The sequence below is a fragment of the Fundulus heteroclitus genome, chromosome 7 (assembly GCF_011125445.2).
Source record: "Fundulus heteroclitus isolate FHET01 chromosome 7, MU-UCD_Fhet_4.1, whole genome shotgun sequence".
In the NCBI taxonomy this organism is placed as follows: Eukaryota; Metazoa; Chordata; class Actinopteri; order Cyprinodontiformes; family Fundulidae; genus Fundulus; species Fundulus heteroclitus.
This window is the reverse complement of record NC_046367.1, coordinates 38,499,038-38,526,586: the sequence shown is the minus strand read 5'-3', so window position 1 is coordinate 38,526,586 and position 27,549 is coordinate 38,499,038. Positions and strand designations below refer to the sequence as shown.

General features: G+C 39.4%; 1 protein-coding gene across 3 annotated transcripts in view; it reads right to left on the bottom strand.

Annotated features, from left to right (window-relative positions):
- Positions 1-2,170: 2,170 nt before the first annotated feature.
- Positions 2,171-27,549, bottom strand: part of adarb1b (adenosine deaminase RNA specific B1b) — a 208,073-nt gene continuing 182,694 nt past the window's right edge. For all 3 annotated transcript variants that reach the window (XM_036139598.1, XM_036139599.1, XM_036139597.1), the window contains 7 exons: positions 23,635-23,749; positions 20,550-20,718; positions 20,246-20,397; positions 17,170-17,338; positions 10,987-11,168; positions 8,353-8,531; positions 2,171-6,762 (listed from right to left, as the gene is read on the bottom strand). In XM_036139598.1, coding sequence (XP_035995491.1) covers positions 6,586-6,762; positions 8,353-8,531; positions 10,987-11,168; positions 17,170-17,338; positions 20,246-20,397; positions 20,550-20,718; positions 23,635-23,749 — 1,143 coding nt within the window. In that variant the 3' untranslated portion in view covers positions 2,171-6,585. The remainder of the gene's footprint in view (positions 6,763-8,352; positions 8,532-10,986; positions 11,169-17,169; positions 17,339-20,245; positions 20,398-20,549; positions 20,719-23,634; positions 23,750-27,549) is intronic.

Sequence of the window (27,549 nt, the reverse complement as noted above, 5' to 3'; positions counted from 1 at the left end):
TAGCTCAAAAGGCATCTACAACTGTATTTAATTGAAAAGTCATGATTGTGACTTTTGTTATTTATGCATGCTATTTAAATTTTAATTCATTGAATGTTTCTAATTTTTCATATTAATATATTTATCAAGTACATATAAGAAAAAAATAATAGTGCATATATGATCTGTATTTTAACTTGCTGAGTAACCAACTAAATCAAACATAAGCTGAAGCCCAACGTTGGTGAACCCTCCTTCCATCACTCAGCATTCATTTACATACACAGATATGAAAACTACTAGAGGACGACACCATGCTAATACGATACAACCTTGATCTAAAGTAAATCTTTATTGCCTAAAAGTTATAATTTATTTAACATCTAAAATAAATATCTCCTGCTGTGCCTTTTAGGATGTTAAGTTTTTTGAAAAGCATTTTCTGCTGAAGTAAATCAACACATCAAAAATGGAGGAAAATCTTTCATGAAATATATCAAAATCTATTCACTTATATGTAAATTGTCCTTTTTCAGAGCAAGATTAATGAACATATTTGTTTTTTTAAGGGGTATCACGTTATCTATTGCTTGTCCCACATGGCAATCATAAGTGCGTGCTTATTCCTTGTTAGTTTTGGCTTACTGGCTACGCATGTGGACTTCTAGTGTTTATGTATCCGGTTAGCTTAGCAGTTAGCTGCGGTGTTAGCCGTTTTTTTGTAGCTCTGCTGCTCTCACCGTAGACTTTGAAAATGGCTAAAAGTTGCAAGAAGCAAACCGCGTTCACGTTTATAAGAAGAGGAAGAGTGGAGAAGAAGGTAAGACCGTCTTGCACATGCACAGGTATTCAAAAAGGTACTTGGGGAAACTAACCGAACATTTGCAGACTCTACCCTTTAAGAGTTTTAACAAACACTCCGGTTCATTAAGAACAGAACTGGCCCTGTTATGGACCAACATGGGCAAGACCGATGTTAGGGACAGCCAAGAGCATCAGCAACTTAAGTTTAGGCAACCGTTAACTCCAATGTTGACATTGCTGAGTGTGCTATTGTTTGATTTCTTGAGAGAAAAAGTGTTCTGTACCTGTCCTTGACGGGCATGTAAAATTGATATGTTCATATGTGATCTGTTTAGGTCTTGTAAGTTTTTCTGGTAGGGACTAAAAACCTATTCCACTTTGACTATTAAGTTGACAGCCGCATTGAATTGTGACACAGAAAGAAGAGTCAGCAGACATGATCAGAAATGAACTCAACCAAAAGATCAAAAGTAAACTAAGAACTTCTTTATTCTTTTTTTTTTCTTGATTTCATATAACTATCTATAGCTGTTTTTTTTTTTTTCTACATTGTCCTTAAAGTTTGTCTTCATGCTAGGTGCAGCTTCAGTGTTGGTAGTACATGCAAGGTTGTGGTTTGAGTTGGTGGAGGAATTCACACATTGGACGACTGGACCCAGAAAGAGCAAACGCCTCCAAATGTGGGCTCACTGAACAAAACCAAAAGAACATAACCCCACCACGAAGGGGAGGGTTGCACTGACCGTCTTCGGGGATTTGCAAGGGGTTAAGCAGAAGCAGTTCAATTCTTGCTCCAGTAGTTGAATCCATCCAAACCGTAAATGGAGACTTTTTCTTTTTTCTTTAAATCATGACATCATCAGTTGACATCTTTAGTGCAGTCAAAAAACTAAACTCTAGAAGCAGGCAATCTTAACGGGGCATATACCAAAAAGAAAAAGAAAAAATACTCAGACAGCTTTGTAAAAAGACCAAATTAAAATATTAACAGAAAGACTGGGAGAAACAAAGGGGAAGAGAAACATCAAACATGTCAAACTTGCATATGGAGTAGGCCTACTGGCTGGGGTTGTAGTTCGGGTTACTTGACGTGACTTTTCTTTGTTTTTACTCTACAGCTAACCCCAGAGCTGTGTTCAAATTGTTCACTTATTCACCATTAGTCCACTGTACAGTAAGGCAGCAATTTTTACAAGCTGTACACAATTTCTACTGTTTACTTTAGTCTACTATACAGTACACTACATTGTTCAAAATAGACCACAATGCCGTACGACCTGGGCTGACAAAGCGCATCAAGGCTAACATTCTAACATTCACAGCTAATTAATACAAAGTTTAACCACTACAGAGTGAGCAGAGGTGGTACATGGCATCATCAGTTTAGCCCACAATTTAGGGAGGGTGGGGTGTTGATTTTGGTCAACCCGCTATGTTGACGGGAGGGTGGAAGCGCAGGACCAGGTAATAGCTATATAGCTATATACAACTTTTTTCCCCTTATTCATAAACATTAAAATCAGGGACATTTCTGGGGAAACTTTTACCAGGCGAAGGTCATCCACAACAGGGACGTGTGGTCACCCTACTGTAGCCTAGATGAAAATTGTGTTAATTAGCATTGAATGTTAGCATACCTATGCTAACATTAGCATGCTAAACATCCACACAAGCTAATTTCAATTCAACCATCCATGCTCTAGATCCGCTTATCCTTGCATGGTCCCTTGTAGGGGGACTAGTGCCTGTGAGAGGTGAGGTACAATATATTTATAAACTCCAAAAGGTAACGGTAGGTAAAGGTTCACTGTTCATAAAACAATGTTGGGTTGGTCAGTTTGTTTCACAAGTGAAAACTCCACCAGCACTTTAAAAATACTCACTTAATTAACTTTACATCCACAATAATGTGTTCTGGAATTCAGCTACCAAAGTACTTAAAGAGCTGATGGTTATTGTTCAACATGTTATTGTTGGAACACCTTGTGGCATAGCCTAACTTAAGAAACAAATAAATTACTTACTGTACTAAAAGGAATTTGATAGTGCAAAATACTCCCTCTTTGAATCTTATAAACAACTTAAATTAGCATTTCTTCTTTATAACTTCCCTTATTCTTGATTTCTTACCACAGCTGCCAGTCATTTTAGAGATTGATAACCAGGTGATATCTTTAATTGCAATTTTCTTTTAGAGTGAGATAGTTGGCCATATATGGCTGGATATTTTTTCAACCTCAAAAAATGAATCTGCCCTTGTCAATTTTGAACTAATTTTCTCACCAGAAAAACAACCTAAGCAGCACAGAAAGAGAGCAGCAGTGGGAGACAGAACATAGTTGCATTTACATTTCTATCCGATGCTGAAGTACAAAGTCTCCTGAATAGAACATGTTGCAAAAAGGATTGCTGGGCCCCAAGCCTTTGAGTCAACCGCTGCAGTGGTTTCTTTTATAGAAAATAATGGAGGCATAGTTTTTGACTTGAGTCTGAAAACGGCAGAGTGAAATTCTCTTTAGCATGTTAGTGTTAGCATTAAATACAGTTAATGTGACAGTAAAAGTGGTGTACATTACATTAGTCACAATGTAGTGTTGTAAGCTAACCAAGAAACACAAATTTAGGACAGTGTTAGCTTTGTATGTTAGCACACAAAGCTAATTAGGAAACTGCATTTGCAAATAACAGCTTTCCTCCTTTTGTTGAAAAGTCCATGTTAAGATCAGAGTTTCTAGTGTTTGACCACTGTCAACATGAAGTTTTATAAACTTTGGAAAACTGCACGGCTTTAAGCTGTATACTTTTCCAAACATGTTAACATCCATCCATCCATTTTCTGACCCGCTTAATCCCTCATGGGGTCGAGGGGGTTGCTGGTGACTAACTCCAGCGTTACATCTTAACATCCAGAGCTAATTATCTATAACTTACATTCACTCCATAGTGCACTAAAAATTTGACATCATACAGTAAAAGTAGTGAATCTACTTCCATTCTAATATATTGTAGCTTTAGCTAACCGAGCGTGGTAACGTTAATGTTAGCATGCTACTGTTAACATCCACAGCTAACTAACAGTCACTTCCCTTCCCCTATGTAAAATGATATATAAAAATATATCAGTACAGTGGCAATAGTGTACATTAAACCAAACAAAATCTATGGTGCCTTGATCGACCAACAACGATAAAACTTAAGTTAGCATGCTAATGCTAACTTTTGTTTTATTTTCAGCAAAAATAAATAAATAAAATAAATCATTTAATATATTACCATGTTTGCTGCTGGTGTTTGTTTATGCAATATGTAACAGGGAATAGACGTATTTACAAATGACAGCAGAATTTATGTTTGCAAAGTAAAAAAAAAGCTGGCTACATCTGTCCACCGTTCAGTTTTTCTATACAGTTAATGCAATAAAGAGTAAGTGAACATTTTGAACACAGCTCTGTTTTTCGTATAATAGCTTAAAAATGAAATTAAACCAAGCAGACACGAACAACTGTAAATGACATCAAAAGTGCTAGCTGGTGGAGGAGAAATGTAACAGTGCTGCTTTTTTCCTTCCTGCTGTGTCGGTCTTGCTACAATGGGGATGAATCATGTCGACTCTGGAAGTGTTGGTGCCATGCTGTACAGCGGCTGTAGCCGGTGAGTCACAAACTCATATATAGGAACAGTAACATCTTCACATTCCCACTGACGAAGGAGTGATCCAAAAGGTTTTCACAGAGGGAAAATTTGCCAGTTGCTGTTCCTTATTTATATACAATAAGTATATTGCAACAGTTATGATTGCAGGTCACAAAATGCACGGTGGTTGCTGACAGCTACATTTGCACTAAAGAAGCCTGACTTTTTCTGCCCAATATGGAACATACTGTGTCTTTTTTTGTTGTTGTTGTTGCACAAAACACAAGAACATTGTGCAGAGTCACAAAAAAGAAAAAAAGAAAGAAAAAGCCAGTAAAGGGCAAATGTCGAAATAATGTCCACCTATTAGAAAACAGGCGCTTAGAAGAAAACACTGGGGAGAAACACGTGATAATCTACATCTTTGGTGAAAATTTAACTGAGTATGCTGAAAGACACCTGAGCACACACGAATTTCACACGCAAACATTATTATTATTTTTTTTTTTTCCTACAGCTGGAAACAGGAATTGACTGAAGTTTCTTAGAAATGCATCTTCACTGACCAGTTTAAAACATGGGAGCGTACCGACTCACGGTGAACAGGAGTTAATACACAGAGGGCTGTTAATACAGGAGGCCGAACATCAAATTGTAAAACTGTACATTTGGTTGGAAACTACTGGCATCAAGTTTTAGCGTACAGCTTCTGAGTCTGTTCATGCACGGTCTTGTGAGGGTGCTTCCAAGGACAATGGTGTGGAGATTTGCGACATGCTTGCATCACAGCCACCACAGATGGGCTTAATGTGGCAGATCTTGAATCTAGCTTCATACATTGTACCATGTGTGCTACAGGACATCTACTATTATCTGATCTGACAGCTGTCACGGGGCTCCGTGGTGTAAATACAAGGTCTGAGAAGTTTGTTGCACTGTCGCTGTTCTCGCAGCAGTTTCATCCCCAATATTTCTTTTCTGATAAGGGAACACAGAAAATGAACTTAAAAAAAAAAAAAAACAAGAAGAAGAAGAAAAGAAACCCCTCCTCTCTCGAACCCCAAATCATTCAATCAATCACAAGAAATTTAGAAAATAGAGACAAAGATTCAAAGCTGCCTGTGGAGAAGGTTGCTGGCATTCATTCAAAATCATTGACGCATAGAGTTCCTCGTCGCCTTGTTTTCTGCTCGGCAAGCCTCCCAGTTCAGTTTCCATGCAAAGCCATGGATTCAAAAAGAAAAATAAATAAATCAAGGAATAAAAATACAACGTGCAGCGCCTCCTAAAGCTTCGTCCCGGGACCCAGGCAAGGGGGAGGAGTCCAATTTGACCCATCCGGATGTTCAAGTATGAAGTGACAGTGACGGGAAACACCTTTGAGATCAAATTAATGAATACATGAATGAGAAAAATAAAATAAAATCATAAAACGTAAAATGAGTGTTAAACTGCAGTCACACCTGTCCAGAATCTTTTTCTGTTGTGAGTCAATCAAACAGGGCGACATTGTTTTAGAACATTTTCACCTTTAATAAAAGGGGCTAAGTACGCATCAATATAACACACATTATATGTTATACCTACATTATTTTCACTTTTTGAAACTAGATTTACATCTTGACGATTTATGATAATTAAATTAAAGATCACCGTTTTCGATTTTAGCAAGTATATATCTTTAGGTCCATACACATCGGTTTTAGTCAATAAAAAAAATTCTCTATGCTACATTTTACCCTTAGATGGCTACACTCATTTCGCAAAAAGAAAAAAAAAACTGTGTAATAGCCACCTTTTTTTTCCCACATCTACAGCATAAGGTTCACGATTTTTGTCCTGAAAACAAACAACTGGGTGATTGGGAAAAACAAAAAAATGCCAACAATGGTTCCAGTTTAAAAACAGAAGAATGAGTCAAATCAAAATTATAGGCTTAAAATCACAGATGAGAAATAAGATGAGGCGGAGGTCCTCTGAGGAATGATGAGCTGTGAAGAGTTAGTGAAACCACGCAGGTGAAAAGTGCACGCGCGTAGCTCACACATGGGGACGGAAATAAAATAAAATGCCCGGTTGCTCTTTAAGCTTTCCGGCCTGGGTCAGGCAGGGAGGGAGGAGCTGGTGCGTTGGGAACCCCCCCCGCCCCCATTTGGTCCACGGACTCAATCAGGAGCTGAGGGTGAACTGGTCTTGCTCGATGGGCTTTTTGACCCAGGCCCCCAGGCCGGCCTTGTGGAAGGCCTTGATGAGAGCCTTTTTAGCAGAGTGGTACTCCATGGCCGCCTGCTTGGCCTCGTGGTAGGAGCTGGGCTTGGGCACTTTTATCCGCAGGATGGATGACAGCTGGGGGAGCAGAAAAAAAACAGACAGACGGAAAATTAGATAACTTAAATTGACACAAGAAAAACGACGTCTGCTTTACGATAAATACATTTTTTATAGAGAAAGTCTTTATGAAGGCATTTACTGTTCAAACCACTGAGCTATATAATACACTGGAGAGCTGATTTAGCCGAAAAACATGTACATATATGTAAATATATGTTTTTGTATATTGTTATTTATATATTTATATGCAAAATATTTCAGCACATGACTTTCTCAGTACTTGACAGTTTTAGAATATAACATAAAAGTAGCACACATATTCCCTAGTTACTGGGGGGAAATAGGGAGTACCAATATGGCGGCTGGTGGCTTCAAAGTGACTCGTTCAAACAGCGGGCTTTTAGCACTCCAGTGTATTATATAGCTCAGTGGTTCAAACAGGCTCTTTATTCATAGTCAATATAACAAATGAGTTGATGTAATCGGAGGGCCAGACGTAAAAACGTCTCTTGCAAACATATTCACAACCCTTAAACCATCCGCATTTGGACACAAAATAAAGAAATGAGTGGCTTAAATTTGAATTCAACCCGCATGAGTCAAACTTTTGGCGGCAATCTTTTTTTTATTATTAGTTATAATTCTTTGCTAAATAACTCAAGCTAAGTCAGATATGATGGAAAGTGTTTGTGAACATCAGATGTCAAGTCTTTGTGTAGAATCTAAGCTTGATTTATGTGTGGACTTTGACTAGGCCATTGCTAGATGTGAATATACTCTGATCTAAACTATCTATTCCACTGTAGCCTGGCTGTTTGTTCAGTTTGACTGTCCTGTTGTAAGATTAAGCTCTGTCTAAGTTTAAACTTTTTGTCGCCTCTAAAGTCATCCATCTGCTCATCAACTCAAGCCAGCTTCCTGTGCCTGGTACAGAAAAGCCTTCCCGCAGCATTATGCTGCCACCACCATGTTTCCCTCTACATATGCTATGCACTATAGAGTTTAGTCTGACCAGATCACCTTCTTCTATTTGTGTGCTCACTTGCTATGGCTTTTTCGATGATTTCTTCTTGCCACTCATCTATAAAAGCCAGATTTGTAAAGTGCACAACCATTAGCTGTTCTCTCAACAGCTTTTCCTCCCTTAGCTGTGGATCTCTGCAGCTCCCCTAGCGTTACCGCAGGACTCCAGGCTCCTTCTTGGTACAGGCCCAATTATCTCTACAATCTCAGATAATGGATTTTCAACTTTGAATCTTCATTGCCTGTTTCTTTGTTATGTGTATTCTTAGCCAGAGTGGCCAAAAACAAATGTCACCACGGTAGCACGCGGTGACAATAAAGAATCTTTGGATTGAACAGCACTATGAGATGATTAAAGATGTGACCTTGTTTTAATAACTAACCCTGCTTTAAATTCCTCCCCCTGGCTGCAGTGTTCCTGGGTCTCCTTGATGCTTTTTGTTCACTAACGTTCTCTAATAAACCACCGAGCCCCTCACAGAACAAATGCACGTGTACAGAAGCAAAAGAAACACATTTAAGGGTATCAGAGGACATATGTGAAAAGGTAGTATAATACTTTTCATAAGTTCTGTTCAGTACCTTGGTGTGCAGGCGCACCCAGCGGCTGTAAAGGGCGTGTTTGCAGAGTCTTGAAGGGCGGCCCATATCGTCCTTCCCCGTCGTGGCGTTGATCACCTCCAGCGCCTGGTCGCCCACCGTCCAGTTCACGCTGAAGTTTGGTGCCTTGCCCGGCTGCCTGGCCTCAGCGTTGCTTATCCCTTGGAATCCCACACAAGAAGTTGGTAATGTTAACAAAAACATGTCTGTGCACCTTCACAGCTTAGAACATATTAAAAAAAAAAATGAAATGAAGAGTGTTAACACCACCTCCTACTACCTTTGATGAAAAAAAGGCATCCAGACACAGAAGCGGCTTATTTAAGACAGAACTTCCTACAGCGCTGATGTCTTTTAACAGCATTTTTTCCCCCCTTTCTTTATATGATACGATCTAACGCGGTGGAGAGAAATGATGCTATCCAACCTCGGCGGGGGACTCTGAGGACGGGGCTTGAACTCTTCCAAAACACAACAGGGCTTTGGCCTCCGCTGTATCTCAAACATAAATGGGAGATATATGGATGCCATAAATCCCTGTGTCCTGCTCGCTTTGGTGTGTGCGTGTATGTGTGAAAGCGCATTAAGCTCCTTGGTTCCGTTTGGCAGCACTTTTGGCAGAAAATGATTTACAGCGGATGAAATCCTCGCTGCTCTAAGGCCACAGCCCTTCACCGCTAAAAAGTCTCTAAAGCGGAAAAGGTTAATAACCCCAGACTATTATCTCCTCTAGAGGGGAACCACGGTGGGGGAGCAGACGAGCACGGGGAACGGCAAGTCAAATCCAGGAAGCAGAAAGACCGCCGTCCCCTAACGCCGTTCGGGATCAAAACAAAGAAGGATCATGACGTCTGAGTGGTTTTTAAGAGAGCTCAATGGCCAAAGAGCAGGGAAGGTTGGACATTTCTTTATCTTACAATGGCTCTTTAGGATCCGTTTTGGTGCCGGTTTTAGGGTGTGAACTTAAACAAAATTAGGCTGCAGATTCGTTCCCGTGAGGCGACACAGAGCACAGCAGTCATTCCTACACCGTTCATTCATGCATTCATTCATTCATGCATTCATTCCTACACCGTTCATTCATGCATTCATTCCTTCACCGTTTATTCATGCATTCATTCCTTAACTGTTCATTCACAGATTAATATCTTCACCGTTCATTCACGCATTCATTCCTTCACATTCATTTCTGCATTAATTCCTTCACGTTCATTTATGCATTCATTCCTTTACCGTTCATTTATGCATTCATTCCTTCACCGTTCATTCATGCATTAATTCCTTCACCGTACATTCATGGATTAATTCCTTCATCGTTCATTCATGGATTAATTCCTTCATCGTTCATTCATGGATTAATTCCTTCACCGTTCATTCATGCATTCATTCCTTCACCATTCATTCATGCATTAATTCCTTCACTGTACATTCATGCATTAATTCCTTCACGTTCATTTATGCATTCATTCCTTCACCATTCATCCATGCTTTCATTCCTTCACCGTACATTCATGGATTAATTCCTTCATCGTTCATTCATGGATTAATTCCTTCACCGTTCATTCATGCATTCATTCCTTCACCATTCATTCATGCATTAATTCCTTCACGTTCATTTATGCATTCATTCCTTCACCATTCATCCATGCTTTCATTCCTTCACCGTACATTCATGGATTAATTCCTTCATCGTTCATTCATGGATTAATTCCTTCATCGTTCATTCATGCTTTCATTCCTTCACCGTTCATTCCTGCATTCATTCCCTCATCATTCATTAATGCATTCATTCCTTCATCATTCATTCATGCATTCATTCTCTTTCAGAAGGAGAGGTTGGTTAAATCTGAGAAACAAATACCATTTCTCAAAATAAAATTGAAAACAACGTAGGAATGTATACATAAATTAATTTAAACCTTATATGATTTAAGTTTATTCACACCGTAAATGTTCTGTATATTTTAAGATGTTATTTCACACTAATTCTGGATATAACCAGAGTTTATATTTTACTTAGCTGAACTGATATTAAGCAAAAGAAGTGTTGACCACGATCACACCTGCTAATTTCAGACAGATAATGTTATGTGACTTTTTCACTATTGCTTGTCTAATATACTAATGATATATTTTAGCTATCTTAAAAGGAAACAATGAAAAGTAGAAGCAAAAAAAAAAAGAAAAATTCAATGTTCTAAATAAAAAAAACAAAAAGTAAAAGAAAAACAGAAATGGCTTTTTAAAAGGTCAAGCCACTGTTGAATATTTATACAAAATGTTAAAGCTATTCAAATTCCTCAGCAGAAAGGTAAATGTCAGCTTAGATCAAACAAAGAAGGAGAGCTCCTCCTGTCCTCCTTTCCTCCTGGACTGACCCAGGAGGTGAAGAAATGTGTTTACTACCCAGAATTAAAATCTATCCGCCTGACGTTTGGAGAGCTTACACTGGATTCTCAAAGTTTAAAAAGGTGACATCGCACGGTGTTTTTTTTTTTAATCTTTTGAAATTGTGAACGTGACCACGCAATAAGGCTGGGAATTTAAAATATCTCGGCTAACCGGCGAGTCCCTTCCTCTTCTTATCCTGTGTTTCATTCCAGCGAGGGCTCTTACCGCTGAGGAGAGGCCGGTTGAGGGTGAACTGCTGAGGCAGGTCCTCGATGTCGGCAATGCGCTGGTACATGGCCCTGGAGAGGTGGTCGGCGTGGTAAAGGCTGCCCAGGATGATGCTGGAGAAGTAGATGGGCTCAGTGAAGTAGCTCATCAACGAGCCCTGGATGCCCACCACATTCCACCTGGAGAAGGAGAACACACACCAGACACTGTGTTGGAAACGCAAAAAACATGCTGGGATTGTGATTTATGTTCTAAGAGTAAATGTTTTCTGTGGTTAAAAGCTTTTCATTTAATTCCTCTATTAACTAAGAACCTAAAAAGCACAAACAGTTCACACAAATTCACATATCAGTTGTAAATGTTTATCAGATCACTGCAGAATTAACTGGTTAATATGAATTCAGTTTTCTGCCAGAGCTTCAATATTTTGTCAAATATTTTCCAGCCGGGAAATTATAAATCTTGTTAGTTCTGCTCAAACGGGTCAAATAATGTGGTTTCTGATTTCCAGTGTAAATCATGAACCAGGAAAAAAAAAAATCTATGCAAAAATTGGAGAAAATATTCAACTATAACATTCAGGTCTTCTGTTTTACGAATAATAGATATCAGTTGTAAAAAGTAGGTTTTAGTTTTGTTGTGGACAACTTTTGATTACTAAATCATCAGTTAGTCATCATAAAGTTGAGATGGAACCTTAAACTTCAGATTTGATGTCAAACAAAAACAGAAAGATAACGTCATGACTACACTGCAAAAAGGGAATTAAAAGTAAGTAAAATTTTCAAAAAATTAGTCTATTTTTCATTGATTTGAGCGGATAAATACGACTTTTTTGCCAATGGGATTAGTAGTTCTACCCATAAAATAAGATATTTAAATATTCTGCACTTGAAAAATTATGATTGAGATGAATTGTTCCTACTTTAAGTGCAAAAATCTCATTCCATTGGCAAATCATCTTATTTAACTGCTCAAATCAAGAAAAAATGCACCCATTTCAAGAAAAATTTACTTACTTTTAGTTCTCTTTTTGCAGTGACTATTTTCAGTTATCATATGAAAACCTGTTTTTTTTTTCTTTTAGAAGTGAGAACAGAGCATCATATTACTGCTTTCCTATTACAGATTTGTATTTTTTTTTCAAAACCCTGCAATAAACATTTAAACAGACCCTCCTGTATATTAGTTTATTTTTCCTGATCTGCTTTTAAAAATAACATTTCTGACCAGTAACCTGTAGAAAAGAAAGTATGTCCCTTAAATCTTGAGCCATTCTACTGACTTGTTTTATACATAAATGTGAAAACCACACAGCTAAATATTATTATTCAATATGCAATCAAAGAAAGCTTTTAAAATCGTATTTAATTACTAATTGAATTCTCAAAATGTTATATTTATCCAAATTAAAATTAGCAGAGTGCCCAGTCCGTTTTCAGACTAGTATAAATAGCTTATTTTAGGTTTACTGCACACATTTAAACCCAGGTAGTAGTTTAAAAATGAAACCTGCAACAACCACAGATTGTGAGATGGATGGAGGATGAACAGATGTATTGAGTTGGACCTTAATTCCTCTTAGCACAAATTTAATAAAGTGGCCAGAGACAAGTATGGATGGATGAATAAAGTATTTAGCAGTATCTTCAGCAGTCATTCGCTGAGAGGCAGAACAGGTCTAACCTGACAACAGCCAGATGTATGTCGCTCCGCCTAGCTCCACTCACATACATCTGGGACACGGCCATAGGCATTGCCTTTACTGAAGGCTGGGCCTTATCAAAACTCCTTGCATATGATTGGATAAGCCACTTGTCTGTCATCTTTATCAACGTGCTATTTCAACCAGTCACACCGAAGCTAACCCGTGACGCTGATGAGACCGACGCCGGAAAAAAAAAAAGTCATCCACACCCCCCCCCCCCCCCCCCCCCCCGCTCCGCGAGTCGGGGTTAGCGGTTAGCGCTAACCCCGAGCTCGGGGTTAGCGCTAACCGCTAACCCCGGTTAGCGCTAACCCCGAGCGCCCCGCGTACGCGCCCCGGACAACAAAACTTGCCAAATCCGGTCGGGAGAAGGGTGAAAACATGGTTTCCACCAACAAAAGCCTTCAGAGCCGTTCTCTGATGTTCTTTTAATGAAACAATATCAGATAGATTGGACAACACGGAGGAAATAGCAGCATCAATGCTAACGCTTGCTTCCTCGATGCGAGCCGCCATTGTTGTTGGAATCTCACGGTGGCTTCTCCACTACGTCACATCCATGAAACACCCGCCCTGCGTCCTGATTGGCCAGACCAAAAATTTGGTTGGGGAAATCATTTTCAATGAGCCGTGTCCCAGATGTATGTGAGTGGAGCTAGGCGGAGCGATACATACAGCTGGCTGTTGTCAGGTTAGAACAGGTCGCCAGAAATTAAAAAATTACAATTCTGCATGTTGTCATTCACTGCTCTGAGAAAAAATGGGTCTGGAAACGGCACTGAGAGCATCTCTAGTTTTATAATTATGTGTCAAGAATAACAGGCTCTTCAAAGCTTCAGCATAAAATTCCTGATCCTGGATTAGTTGTTTAATGTATTCACAGGTGGGAAACCTCCGATTAGTAGTTGTAACTAACAGAAGAAGGAAATTTTCAGAAAAGCTGCTCTGAATCTTTCTTTGACCAGAGACATACTTGTATAATTTCCAAAAAGCAACCTAGGAAGCAAAGAAGATGCAGGCAAAGGAAGCGACGCGGCACAGAAGGCTCGATTGTTCCCAGACGCAATATTCTCGCTGCATGTATGTTTAAAAGAGGGCGAGTGCAAAACTGGAGGGAAGGAAAAATGAAATCTCAGGCTTTTATAGCTGCAGGCAGTAAAACACAAATGCAGCACAGTCAAACAGCTTCATATTATTCTCAGACCTACACACACGTATTGTTTTATGGCAACAACACGGCGACACAAATACACCTGAATACCTTCTGAAGGACACGCGGCGGACAAAAGGAACCAGAAACAGGCAAGCACGCTCATTGGAGTTATGTTTTCAGAGGCATTCAATTTTGTTCCTGTCAAACCTCACTGTATTTCTGCTTTCTGTTTTTTTTTGTTTTTTTTTTCTCTTCTCCTGCAGAATTTAATGCGTTATGGCTCCACGCTGGGAGACTAAACACACAAAAAACAGAGGCACAGAATAAGTAACAAGAAAAAGCAGCTCGGCTCTTAAAGATGTAATAAAAATATAAAACAGTACAAAGTAGAACCTTTTAAGAGCCTGTTTTAAGACGGTGGGTCGGGTCAATATCAGGGCGCTATGAGGCTGAAATTCTCTTGAAAATCTTGAATTTATGTCAGAAACTAAAGCATTGCATGTGCTTTAATTGGGAAGAAAGAGTTAGAAATGGTAGAATAGGAGGGCACAGATGTGTAGCAGCCTCACCACTTGGCTCTTCAAGGGTAATACTGGCTCCTCTTTTCAGACACAGGTAAGTATCCTGTGAGATGGTGGACTCTCATAAGTACCGAGGTGTTCACCTGAACAATAAACTGGACTGGAGTCACGACACGGAGGCTCCTTCCAGGAAGGGTCGGAGCAGACGCTACCTGCTGAGGAGAATGAGGGCTTTGGACTAAAACTGGTGTTTGTCATACTTAATGCACCAGATTAAAATAAAATGGAATATTGAACTTTAACACTTTTTATTTGCTTTGCTTAACATCAACACTGAATTTTAACTGGTTTTCTTTGTTAAAATATAACATTTTTAATTCTCAGGGCTACATTATTACATAGTAATAGACCATATTTTTGGACTATAAGATGCAGTTAAAATCCTTAAATTTTCTAAAAGATGTATGGTGTGCCTTATATATGATTAGCGTAGTGTTTACTGACTGATTTATGTGGTACAATGTGCTCAAAAATCTGTTAAAATGTGTAAGTATGACTTTGGTTAGCAACAAAGCCGCTCCACTCAGTAGGGCTGGATGATATAGAAAAAAGCATATTGATAAAACAGAAATCCTATTGATCAATATCAATAATTATCAACAAATTGAAAACATATATTTTAAGTGCAGCCCTGGCCATTTTGTGCTGTTGCTTAGCGACTTATATTTACATAAAAAAACTGAATTCAAACTCAACCTTTCATTCAACCAACTTTTTACCAAAACTGCACGTTTTAAAAAAAGAAAGAATACATGCTTCCTGAACTCTCTGAAGGGGGCGGAACTTGGTGATGGAGCATTCCTGGGTCTGCGTTTGTGATTGGTTGGGAGGATGTAATGATATAATATTAACCTACATGATAGGCTAGAATGCAAAAGGAAGGAAAATTGTTATTCTACTGAACTTTTACTGACCTTTTTTTTCTATCATCGATATATGTCTATCTTATTGAATTATCGTACAGCCCTAATATGGAGCATTACGGTACACTGTGTCAGTACCTGATAGGACCCCTGAGCTGTCTACAAGACTGCCTGACTGTAATGTCTAAAACTAGAAGTGCATTCATGTAAGGCAGCCTGCACCTAGCTAGCAATATAAAGGTTACGTTTATTTCAGCCTTATGTTAGAAACAGGGCAGTGTAGTCCAACTAATCTGTCCTCCTGACAGAGACGGATAGAGAGCTGTGGACATGGAGGGGCGGAGTGATTTTACACTCATGGATATTACACTGGTCCAAAAAAAAGAAATATATATATATATATATATATATATATATATATATATATATATATATATATATATATATATATAGTTTAGAAGAACAAAAACAAATAGTAACTATGTATTAAGAACTGAGAACAATATAGGAAATTCCCTCATTGTCAGACAAGTGGGAAATCTAGGTCTGACAGTGGCAAAGACAGAATTATACACAATCAATAATAATGAAAAAACAAGCTAATCTAATCTAAGGTTAGCTCTAAAGCAACAGCGGATGCGCTTTATCAGAACAGGGAAGAATAAAAGTAAAAATAAATAATACAGTTACTGTAACTATTATTTCAGGATTCTGTGCTGCAAGATGTAATTAATTTTATAAGTAAGCTTTGAAATAAATCATACTGTATATAACCGAAACATATAAACTAATTTTCATTTATATTTAACTATTGACACATTTAAACAACTATTATAAATTATATTTACTTCTTTGTAGTTGTGAGCTATATAAATATTAATTTGTGATTATTTATTACATTGTGGGACTGTTGACCCTCCCCATAGCTCCTTTCATGCAGCACAGAAATGCAGAAAATATCCAAAAACTTGCACCAGCCTTAAAATACTAAGCTGTAAACAGTATTTACACTGCATCCCACATGAATCACGTAATCAGCATTCAGTCACTGCGCGCTCCGGCAGAATTTTACCCGGGCGAGAGGAGGTGGAGCACTCTAATGATCAGTCATGGAGAAGTTTCCCTCATTCATCACGGTGTTGCCTTGAACATGGACAGAGACTAAAGACGCTATGATCAGCCAAGAAAAAAACTTCTTCCAGGGACAAAGAATTTATCAATTCACCGAGCTGCCCGTTGACACTCACTGGAAAGGAAATCATGGACTTGAATTGATGAAGTGCATCGACAGGGGGAGAATATATCAGTTTGCAGAAAAATAAACTGGCAGCAAATAAAACAGAATCGTTCAAAGAAATGTGGCTAAAAAGCAAGCAGGTATGCACTTTATGGGTTTCTGTAATTAAAAAGAGGCTGTTGCACAGTTTTTAAATTAGGAAATAACATCAAAAAACAAACATCAAGTCAAAGGATGTCCAGGATAAAGCCTTGGTACCTTGCTCTCCTGTACTTTGTCTGTTTTTGTATTTATTTTGCTCTCTGTCACATTTCTGTGGTCATTTTCCCCAGAGAGGAGCTCCTGAACCCCCTGCCTAGACCTTTTTTCTATATTGTTACTGAGCTGAACTTCACTGGCATCTTGGTTAGTGGCGCAGCGGGAGTCGCAAAGTGAAACCAAAGTCAAATTCACTGCTTGTGTGCACAAACCTGGCAAAATAATCTCATTCTGACAATCTAGGATGCAGTTTGTAGAGGTATCTAATGACAAAAATGCAGTAAGATGACGGTGAAAGATGCTGCAGTGAGAAGGAATTCAACCCACGAGTCTTGAAGCTTAAAATCACTGTATTGTGAACCGTATTTGAACCAAATTACCTTGCAATCTTGTCACTGCAGGACATGGTGAGCAATCTCTCTCCCTGAAGCACGCCATCCCAGGTCTGGATGGTGTTGCTGGACCGTACAGGAATGGTGCCTTCCCCTGACTCGATTTTGGTCCGGAGCTGGCCTCTTGCTTTGCGGTTTGGGTGTCGGTCTCCCTGATCTGAGCAGGAGAACGATCACAAAAAAAGGCAGAAATTCATATTTGAAGGAGAAAATTATCTAAGACAGACCTATGACTAGCCTGTATGATAACCTCGTATAAAGAACTCATTAAAATAATAATATCTGGCACTGATCTGTCTGCAGACTGCAGTAAGCTGCATAAACCAACAAGATTTTGTGTTAAAGATCCAAAAGCTTTTAACAAGTCATATTTAGCAAGTTTTAGTATTTAAGGTTGTGATTTAGTTTTTAGGTAAAGTCCACACTTGTGTGAAAAGAACCAGTAAAACAACAAAAAGGGAAAATATTAGAGTTAGATGATTGCTAAGTGTTACAGCAGTCAAGTAGCATTAGAAACAAAAAGCAGCTGGCTTCCTCTATCTACAATTTGCCCGTCTATACAATAAATGCAAATGTTTTTATAATCATACCATCAAATTTATCTTTCTTACAGGACCTAACGCGGCATCTTTGTATCAGTATTTTAACGTATATTTGATTTGATTTGATGTGGAAAGCCTTTTATATTTTGCGAGACAAATTAAATATTTAGAAGCATGACCATGTATTTAAAGTAGGGCTGGGCAACGATTAAAATATTTAATCGCGATTAATCAGGGCGATTAATCGCGATTAATCGCGATTAATCGCATTGTATTTACAAACTCCAAGAATGAATTCAAAAGTAGTGTAAAAAGCACTTTTATTTTAATGTTCTGCTGCCATATGAACAAAAGTGTTGTAACATTTGTAGCACTTATTTTATACTGGATATTTTCAACCCATCTATTGAATTTAGTGCACTAGTTGATCTTTTCTTCATAAGAGAACAGCAAGCACTGCAGCCAAAATATGGCCTTTTTTGACCTGCTGTATATTAGCCAGTCCCTAAGCTTGATGTATCATGAAACTGTTGATCTTTTGGGTTTTGTGGTTTTTATTTTATTATTACAATTAAATAATAATAATAATAATAATAATAATAATAATAATAATGTTATGTTCAGTGTTTTTTCGCTAATCCACCTCTTATATATTTCAATCCTTATGTAATTTTGTCTGTGTTGTGTGCACCTGCCTGTTGCTTTAATCCTATAAATTTCCCCGTCGTGGGATAAAAAAAGGATTAACTAATGTTATCTTATCTTAAATAACACTTTTTAATATATGTACTGGGTTCTTTCAAGGTCTTAATTACATGTTATGTGTGGGCTCCAGTAACATCCATCCATCCATCCATCCATCCATCCATCCATCCATCCACTGATCTACCTGGATGTTCCCTGGAGGACTGAAACGCCTCAGTCAGAGACGTCAGTCTGTGGGTCTGTCGGGGCAGTGAGAGAAGTTTCCTCTCCTCTCTCCGTTTCTGGGGCTCGACGTTTTCATGTTTTTTCACGTGCTTAGATAAATTTGTTGTGTTTCCACTAAAATGAACCGGCTTTTTACAAAACATACAGCTTGATTTCATTTACGGTATTAAAATAAAGCCAAACGGTGCTACTTCCCTGTTCATGTTTTTTCGCTGCTGCGGTCTCTCTCAGCTGTTTCTTTGCTAAGTTTGTGTGAGAGCTGAGTGGGCGGGCCAGGCTGAGCCTGCGTGCTGATTGGCTGGCGCCGCTGAGCCATGTACGAGAGGGGAGGGGGGGCGGGAGAGTGCTTCCGTGACAGCGCGCTGCAGTCAGCGCGCGTGCTGACTGACACTGACTGAAAGCATTTGAGCAACATGCGTTAATGCGCGATAAAATAAATATCGCCGTTAATAGTCTAATGAATTAACGCGAAATTAACGCGTTAACTTGCCCAGCCCTAATTTAAAGAAAAGAAAGGCTACCTGTATGGCCCGTCCAGAGTAAATATTGTAAAAAATATCTTAAACTTACTAAGAAATAGCAACTGGAAAACATATTCTTAGGCCAGTCTACCCGTCTCGTTAGCTCCAATAATTACGCTAAGGCAACAGATTTTATGCTGTTTTACAGATTTTACTGACACTTCTGAGCTGTCTGTATCCTTTTGAATTTTACAGTTGAATTAACCCACAACCTTACTCACAATGGCGTCATTATTTGGACATCATTACGAATTCTGTTGCATTTTAAACAGGAGTTTACAAAACTCTTGCATTGGCAAAGTGGTGCGTTTACTGGTAGCCAGAGGCTCCAAAAACAAGAAATCAAAAAAAAAAAAAAAAAAATGGCTTCCACATTATGTTATCAAGGCTTTCTGATGTTCCACCAGCAGACGCCCATCTATTCAGCGACTAATTGAATGTGGCTGTTTTCTATTCAGTCTGCCATGTGCAACGGAAAGCGGTCTGACAAGAGTACCAGGGAGGTTAATCAGACAGACAGAGGCTTGGCTGGGCTGGGTGGGAGAAAGACTGATGGAGGACAGAGAATGACTAAACGGTCTAATTACCAGCGCCTTGTTTAAATGTGTCAGTAAAGCGCATTTTTGGGCACTGGACTGAAATTCAAATAAAACAAAGCATAAGAGAATAAATCTCTACATTTAATTAAACGGCGGTCGGCGCTGTATTCTGAGCAAAGACGAGACGAAATGGAAAACGTGTCTGCGGAGCCGAGGAGGATTGGTGTGGACGGTGCGCTGCGAAAACGGAACTAAAAATAAGTCAAATTTTCTTCAAATTAGAGATTTTTGTCCTTGATTTGAGCAGGTAAATAAGATTATCTGCCAGTGGAATGAGTATTTTGACCCTTAAACTAAGATAATTAGATATACTGCACCTTAAATAAGATGCTAGAGATCAGTTGTTCCGATTTTAAGTGCAAAAATCTCATTACATTGGCAAATCATCTTATTTACGTGCTCAAATCAACTAATTTCAAGAAAATGTGACTTATTTTTAGTTTCATTTTTGCAGTGTTAGCTGGTTTTGCACCTTCCACTCCGGCTTCGTGCGGAGAGAAAATCCTGGCGTCTCCGCAGGGCGAGGTGCTGATGTAGAGGTGGAACTGGACGTTATCCTTTAATCTGTAGCCTCCCTTGTCGCATGGCACAAATATGGACTTGTGGTGGTCCTCTTTGATGTTGCTGCAGTCACAAATACCGCACACAGAAACAAACACATAAAAATACGCGTCACATTTTTATTTAAGTGGAGATGCAACTGGAAAATAGAATATCTGTAGGAATATTTAGCTACGCCTTAAATGACTGAATGAAGGACATGTTCGCCCACTAACCTGAGGAAGAACTCCAGCTGGGTGTAGAGGTACCTGATGAGCGAGCGCCGGGCGATTATCTCAGCATGGCAGTCGTTAAGTGCCAGGCCGCGGTCGCTCATGTACTCACCGTTGATGCACTTGGTTCCCGTGGAGACACAGATGACCTGTGCTTCCTTCACATCAGTCCCTGTCGGAGGGGCGATAACACAAAGACCCACAGGTCTATCACAAGTAACCACACGCACTAAACGCCACTCCTGAACTCAAAAGGACTGGTGCAAAGGATGGGCAAGGACATTAAACATTAATGGAGACTCCGAGTGCAGTTTTTAGTCAGCTTTGCTCCTGTTATCTTCAGATGCAGAGTCAGGAACACACACACACACACACACACACACACACATCCGTCTCCCAAAAGGCAGATGGTTTGCCGGCACAAACAAAACTTTAGACTAGGCATGTGCCAGTCACTGGCATCTAGACCTACGGAGGTCTTAAAAGGTTTTAGTGATTTAAATGAGAAGGTGCACTGCAAAAATGGAACTAAAAATAAGCAAAATATTATTAAAATAAGTGTATTTGTCCTTGATTTTAGCAGGTAAATAAGATAATCTGCCAATAGAATAAGATTTTTGCAATTAAAATAGGAACAATTCATCTCCAGCATCTCATTTCAAGTAAAGTATATCTAATTATCTTAATTTAGGGGTCGAAATACTCCTTCCACTGACAGGTGATCTTATTTACCAGCTCAAATTAAGGACAAATACACTTAGCCTAAGAAAAAAAACACTTTTTGCAGTGTGACATCCCTGAAGAGTCACTCGCCTGGTCCTGAAATACTGTAACACTGTGAATTTCACACCGTTGTTCTCAGAATAACATGCTAGCCTGAATGGAACCACAGAAAAAAGTGGTGCAAATGTTTTAAAGGTACGCCCGGAATTTGGTGGTCTAAAAAAATCAACTTAATTTTCTCAGGTTAAGACCCTCGTCACATGAGTTTTTTTCCCCAAATGCCAGCCTACGGGCAGAATCGTATTTTTTATATCATTAGGAGAATATTTTGATAAGAAGTGTGCTTTGCTATCATTGGCAAACTAAAAAACTGAAACTATGGTTGGGATTGCTACTTTTGCTGTTTACTATTTCATATTTTTCCCATGTTGGTGCAAGGGAAAAACCAATAGACATTGATATACTAAAAAGTAGGACTGAATGCAATTGTGCATTAAGTGCATGAAGTTTTGCAAGATAAGTTTATGTCTCTGATCTGACTAAGATGACTATCTTTAAATGCTTTTTGTTATCGTTTTCATCGTCACACAGCAAACGCCACAACATGTTGTGATAAAACTTTAAATGCATGCCGCTAATGGCAAGATAGGAACCAGTGTGATAGCAGCTTTTGAATGAGAAGGGCATGGAAAACTACAACATATGGATTTTTAAAACTAGGAATAAATTATTCTACAATGACAGCAGAAAAACTAAGAATAGGAGTTCGTCCTCTATCCAAATGCATTGTTAAAATCTTGTCTCATTCAATATTAAACATTCAACAGCTGCATTTGATACAGTGAATCATAAAAAAAAAATATTTTCTCATTTGGAGCAGTATGTGTGCATTTAGGGACACTGATTTGGCAGATCGAACTTTGTGTGTTAGCCTTGGGGACCGGGTATGTTCCTCTGTTCCTCTTTGTGTGGTATCCCACAGGGCTCTTTTTCAGGTCCTCTTCTCTTATGTCTTTATTTGCTCCAACTTGGCTCCATACGGCAGATGACCGTTCATACTGAGCCCGGTTCTGCCGGAGGTTTTTCCTTCCCGTTAATGGGTGGTTTTTCTTCCCACTGTCGCTTCATGCTTGCTCAGTATGAGGGATTGCAGCAAAGCCATGTACAATGCAGATGACTCTTCCTGTGGCTCTACGCTTCTCCAGGAGTGAATGCTGCTTGTCGGGACTTTGATGCAATCAACTGGTTTCCTTATATAGGAAATTTTTGACCAATCTGTATAATCTGACTCAATCTGTATAATATGATTGAACTTGATCTTGTAAAGTGCCTTGAGATGACATGTTTCATGATTTGGCGCTATATAAATAAAATTGAATTGAATTGAATTGAATACTAAGAAAACACGGTAAGTTGTTCCACTGTTACACAGTGAATACGTTTTCTTAGGACAGTATTTCTCTCGGATTTTTGTCCCACCTACGTAGAAAAACGTATTCTGTGCTACATCACTGATTCAGTACATTCATGATATAAAGGTCTGGATGGCTCTGAACATCCTTAGACTCAGTGAAAGTGAAACTGAAGTAACGTTTTTTGTGGCACAGCTAATCTCTCTAGATATAGGATCCTTGCTATATAGTTTAATTTATGGCCTCAGCTCCCAACATGTGGAATCACCAACCACTACAAATTAGACAGGCCTCTTCTCTCTCTGTATTTAAATCTCCTCTTAAAACGGATCTCTTTGCTCTGGCATTGATACAACCTGAGATGTTGATTCTATTTTAATGTTTTACCTGTTTTGTATGATTGCCCTTACCCCTGTTTTGTGTTTTCAGTTATTTATATTTTGTGTTTTTTAATATGTGTAGCACTTTGGTCCTACATGGTGTTAAAGTGATTTAGAAATAAAGCCGGATTAGATTGGATTCAATCTATCCTCTTATCTTTTCAGATTAGCTGGATGTAATATGACACCTTTGCTGTGTAGGGATCAACTGATTTGTTGGGATAAGCCTACAGTGTGATACAACATCATCAAATATGACTTTCTTGATACCAAACTGATTCTTAACTCTTTTAACATCTGGCCTGGTTTACTACTATAATTCACTAAAATGGGGCAAATTATGCTCAGATGTCCAGTTAGAGCCAGAGGTGTGCACTTATTTTAGACAAAATAATGTTTTCTAAACCCGAAAAACTAGTGAAGACGCATCTTTAGGTCTTATTTCACCTGACACACAACAACCGAAACACGTTTTTGGGTTAATTTCCCTTCAAATGGACACTTTTCAAAAGACCGGAGCGATCTTTTTAAGCGTGAAAGACATCATCGGCCTCCCTTCTCCTCCTATATTACCTGTTGTCATGACGACTCCTGCCAGGACTTTTCGTCGCGCATGGGGGGAGGTGAAGTTGTCTGTCAGCTCACTGAACTTGTCCACCACCAGGCGGGAGACGGCGTCAGCCAGGACCTGGAGACACAGACAAGCGTGCAGGAGGACACAAGCGCAAACCCGGCACCAACACAAAAAGCTCGCCTCAGATATGTCAGCTTACAGAGCATGTCTGATGCTATCCGCCCCGGAGCGCTATCTACCTGTCACAGCGCTCGCATCCGGCATCAGACAAGAGTCAAAGCGTTAAAACAGCAACAAGTGAGACTGGGCTGACCCCCTCTGAGGTAGGCATAGCAGTCTTTTACGCAGCACCGCTGGAGTTTGGAATGACAGTTTTAGTTTAGCATCTCCCTTCTGACAGCGAATCACAGCACAAACAAACAAGTAAACCTGCGCATCGGTTGTGATCAAAGCGCTCGCCTGCTTTCCAGAGCTTCACTTCCAGCCGAGCATTTGAGGAAACCTAAAATGAACTTCACACATCTTTAACTTTTGGAAAGCCAGCTCCTCGTGCTGGGTCTTTAACCACTGCTAATGTGATGGAAAATGACGAAATCAAAAGGAGAGATGACGGCTGGTTGATCACAAATTAAAGAAATCAGTCTTATATTACTACCCCGCTAGTTCAGAGTCACCCATTTAAAACCAGATGACTTCACTTTTTAAAGCCAAGGACATACATGGCTTTCATTCTTAGTGGCTGCGAAATGTATATAAAAAACTTTGTTTTGTTATCTGTTGTATTTTTTGTTTGAACAATAAATACATTCAACATTCAAAATACAAATAAAAGAAAGAAAGAAAAAAGAATCAAGGCAAAGTTCAAATTATGCCAGCCCGTTTTCCCTAATAAGTGTTTATGCCAGATAAAAAGGGGTAGCGGAAATCAAATGTCATGCAATAGAAAATTAATATGAGTAATTAGTGGGGTTGTCACCAATGAAATAGGCGGCAGGACAAGACGGGAGAGTGAACAGAGAAATAAGAAAGGCCTGTTGACAATGTGTCAGGCTGATTAGCTTTGCTGTCTGAGTTATCTCTCTCCCGACCCTGGCACTCATCTAAGACGAGTAATGTAATTTCAATTCTCTGCTAACTGGTGCGAATGAGACTTTAATGACAGCTTTATAGATTAGTACAGTTTGAAAGGTAGACCGTTTGGGAGTTTTTCTTAGTAAGCCAAGGTACTGTATTAACTTCAGAGATATACTTTCCTTTTAGGAGTGAGCTTTCTATTATTTCACCGATCGAGGTTGAATTATGTTGTAGCAGCTCTGTTACTTTCATCCTGATTTGTTCTTTTTAAAAACTTAAATCTCTCCTTTTCTAAAGATTGCTTGTTTTAGATAACTATTCACTCTACTTACTTTTCAATTACACATTTTCATTTTTTCTTTTTTTTTTTAAAGTTTTGGACATTTATTATGATGAGCAACCTTAGTAGCAAGATGGCATTCAAACAACTGGGAGCAGCTCGGGTAATACCTTTACTACAGCCCCAAATCCCAAATGAGCTGAAAAGGAGACACCATAGAAGCAGAGCAGGAGCAAAGAAGAGATAATCTTCACATTAGCTATCAGAATCCCTTCCCTCTGTTATGATAGCTAATGTGAGATTGTTGGGAAACAAGCTGGATGAACTCCAAGCCTCAACAAGGACCCAGCCAGTTTATCAGGAATGCAGTATTAAGTTTTTCATTGAGACATTGCTGCAAGATCATATCCCCGATCATAGCATCTCTCTGTGAGGCTTTCTGATCATACGAGCTGACAGCGATTCGAAGGGAAGCGACAAGAGCAAAGGAGGTGGATTAGTCGAGCACGTGAACAACTGACTGCGCATTCCTGGATAGGTTATTCTGAAGTTTCATCTCAGCAGCCCTGATATTGAACTGTTAGCAGTAAGTGTTTGTCCATATTATTTGCCAAGAGTGTGTGATTTTGGCAATCGCTTCTATTCCGCCATGTGCTGTTACGGACACTGCATCTGATATAATCGGCTCAGTTGTTGCTAAGCCACTGGCATAACACCCCAATGCGTTTGTTGCAATATCTGGTGATTTTATTGATGCTTCACTCCCTGCTACACTTCCAACGTTTCAGCAGTTTGTCACCTGTCCTACCAGAAAAAAATAAACATTGGACTTAGTTTTATGCAAATGTCAAGGACTCAGACACCTTTAAAATAAGACCTCCTTGAGGCAAATCCGATCCCAATCTGCTTTTTCTCTGCTCAGATTATAAGCCACTATATTGAAGAAAATTTTGAGGAAATGGTCACAGGAAGCTGGAGAAGCCCTGCAAGGTTTTTTTTAAGGCTAGGGACTGGGATGTGCTGTGCCAGCCACACAGAGAGGACAGGTTGATGCCATGACAGAGTGTGTGACCGACTATATAAACTTCTGTGTGGATAGCACGATCCCCTTCAAAACAGTGAAATGTTTCCCCAAGAACAAACCCTGGATCACCAGTGAACTGATGGAGCTGCTAAGGAGCGAAACAGAGACTTACTGAAAAGCCTATACAGAAGCAAGATAAGAGAAAGCAAAGGGGTGTACAGGAAGAAGCTGGAGAACAAGCTCCAGCAGAGCAATATAAGACGTGTGGTCAGGGATGAAGAGGATCAAAGGCTTCAAACAGACAGAGGATCAGACAAATGGAAGTATGGACGGAGTCAATGAACTCAATACCTTCATCTACAGGTTCAGTTCAGGAACAAGCTAAGCATCCTCCTCTCCTGCCCACAACCAAGCAGACATTTCGTCATCCTTTGACCCAAAGCTTTCCTGTCACACCTAAAATGATTCATCATCCACCTTGGCCATGGACTCTTCTGCTTTAACATGTTTGTCTTCAACCACATACATAAGATGTTGATGCTCTCTTCCCAGCCTCCCCCCTTGTTCAGGCACCTGTTATCCTGTAATCCCACATCATGGAGGTCCAAGAGAGCCCCCTGACTAAGCAAATAAGCAGCTATCAAGACCTCTTGCAGTAGGCTTATTGCAGAGGGGTTTGATTTGAAGATGCCATCATACACCTGCTTCAACAAACCCAATGTTATTTGGACAAAGCAGGCAGCACTGTGATGTTCATGTTCTTTGAGTTATTCAGTGCATTTAACACAGTTCAGCTGGATGTGCTTTGCCAGTATCTCCAGAAGGCTGGAGATGTGTGTGAATGGGTGAATGACTAAACTGTAGTGTGAAGCGCTTTGGAGGTCGTCAAGACTAGTTAAAGCGCTATACAAGTACAAGCCATGTACCATTTAGAAGACAGTTTCCTGTCATCTGCAAAAATATAAAATTATTCTGCAGTCGTTGGGTCCATCAGAGATGGACAGGAAGTACAGGGAGTTGGTGGACCGCTTTGTGCATGGTGTTGAAACAACTGTCTCATCTTGAATGTGAATGAACAAAGGAGATGATCATAGACCTCAGGAGAAACAAGAATTGGTCCATCACTATTACCATCATTGGAGAAGAGATGGAGGTGGAGGAGGAATATAAAAACCTTGGTGTTCACCTGGACAGACTGGACAGGAGATACAGCTGTGAAGCTATGTACAAGAAGGGACAGCAGACTGTACTTGAGAAAGCTCAGGTTCTTCAGGGTTTGCAGTGATATGCTGCATCTGTTCTACAAGTCTGCTGTTATGAGGACTTGTTTAGAACCTCTTGAGTTGATTGTGCAAAGTATTCTTTATAGAAAGAACGTTATGGACAACCTTAAGCCTCTTCTTCAACCGACTGTCATACAACTGCAGAGTGTCTTTAGTTAAAAGCTACTTCAGACCTGCTGTAAGACCGGCCACTACAGAAGAGCCTTCCTGCCGATCTACAACTCCTTGAAGACACCTGCATAACATGAACTAC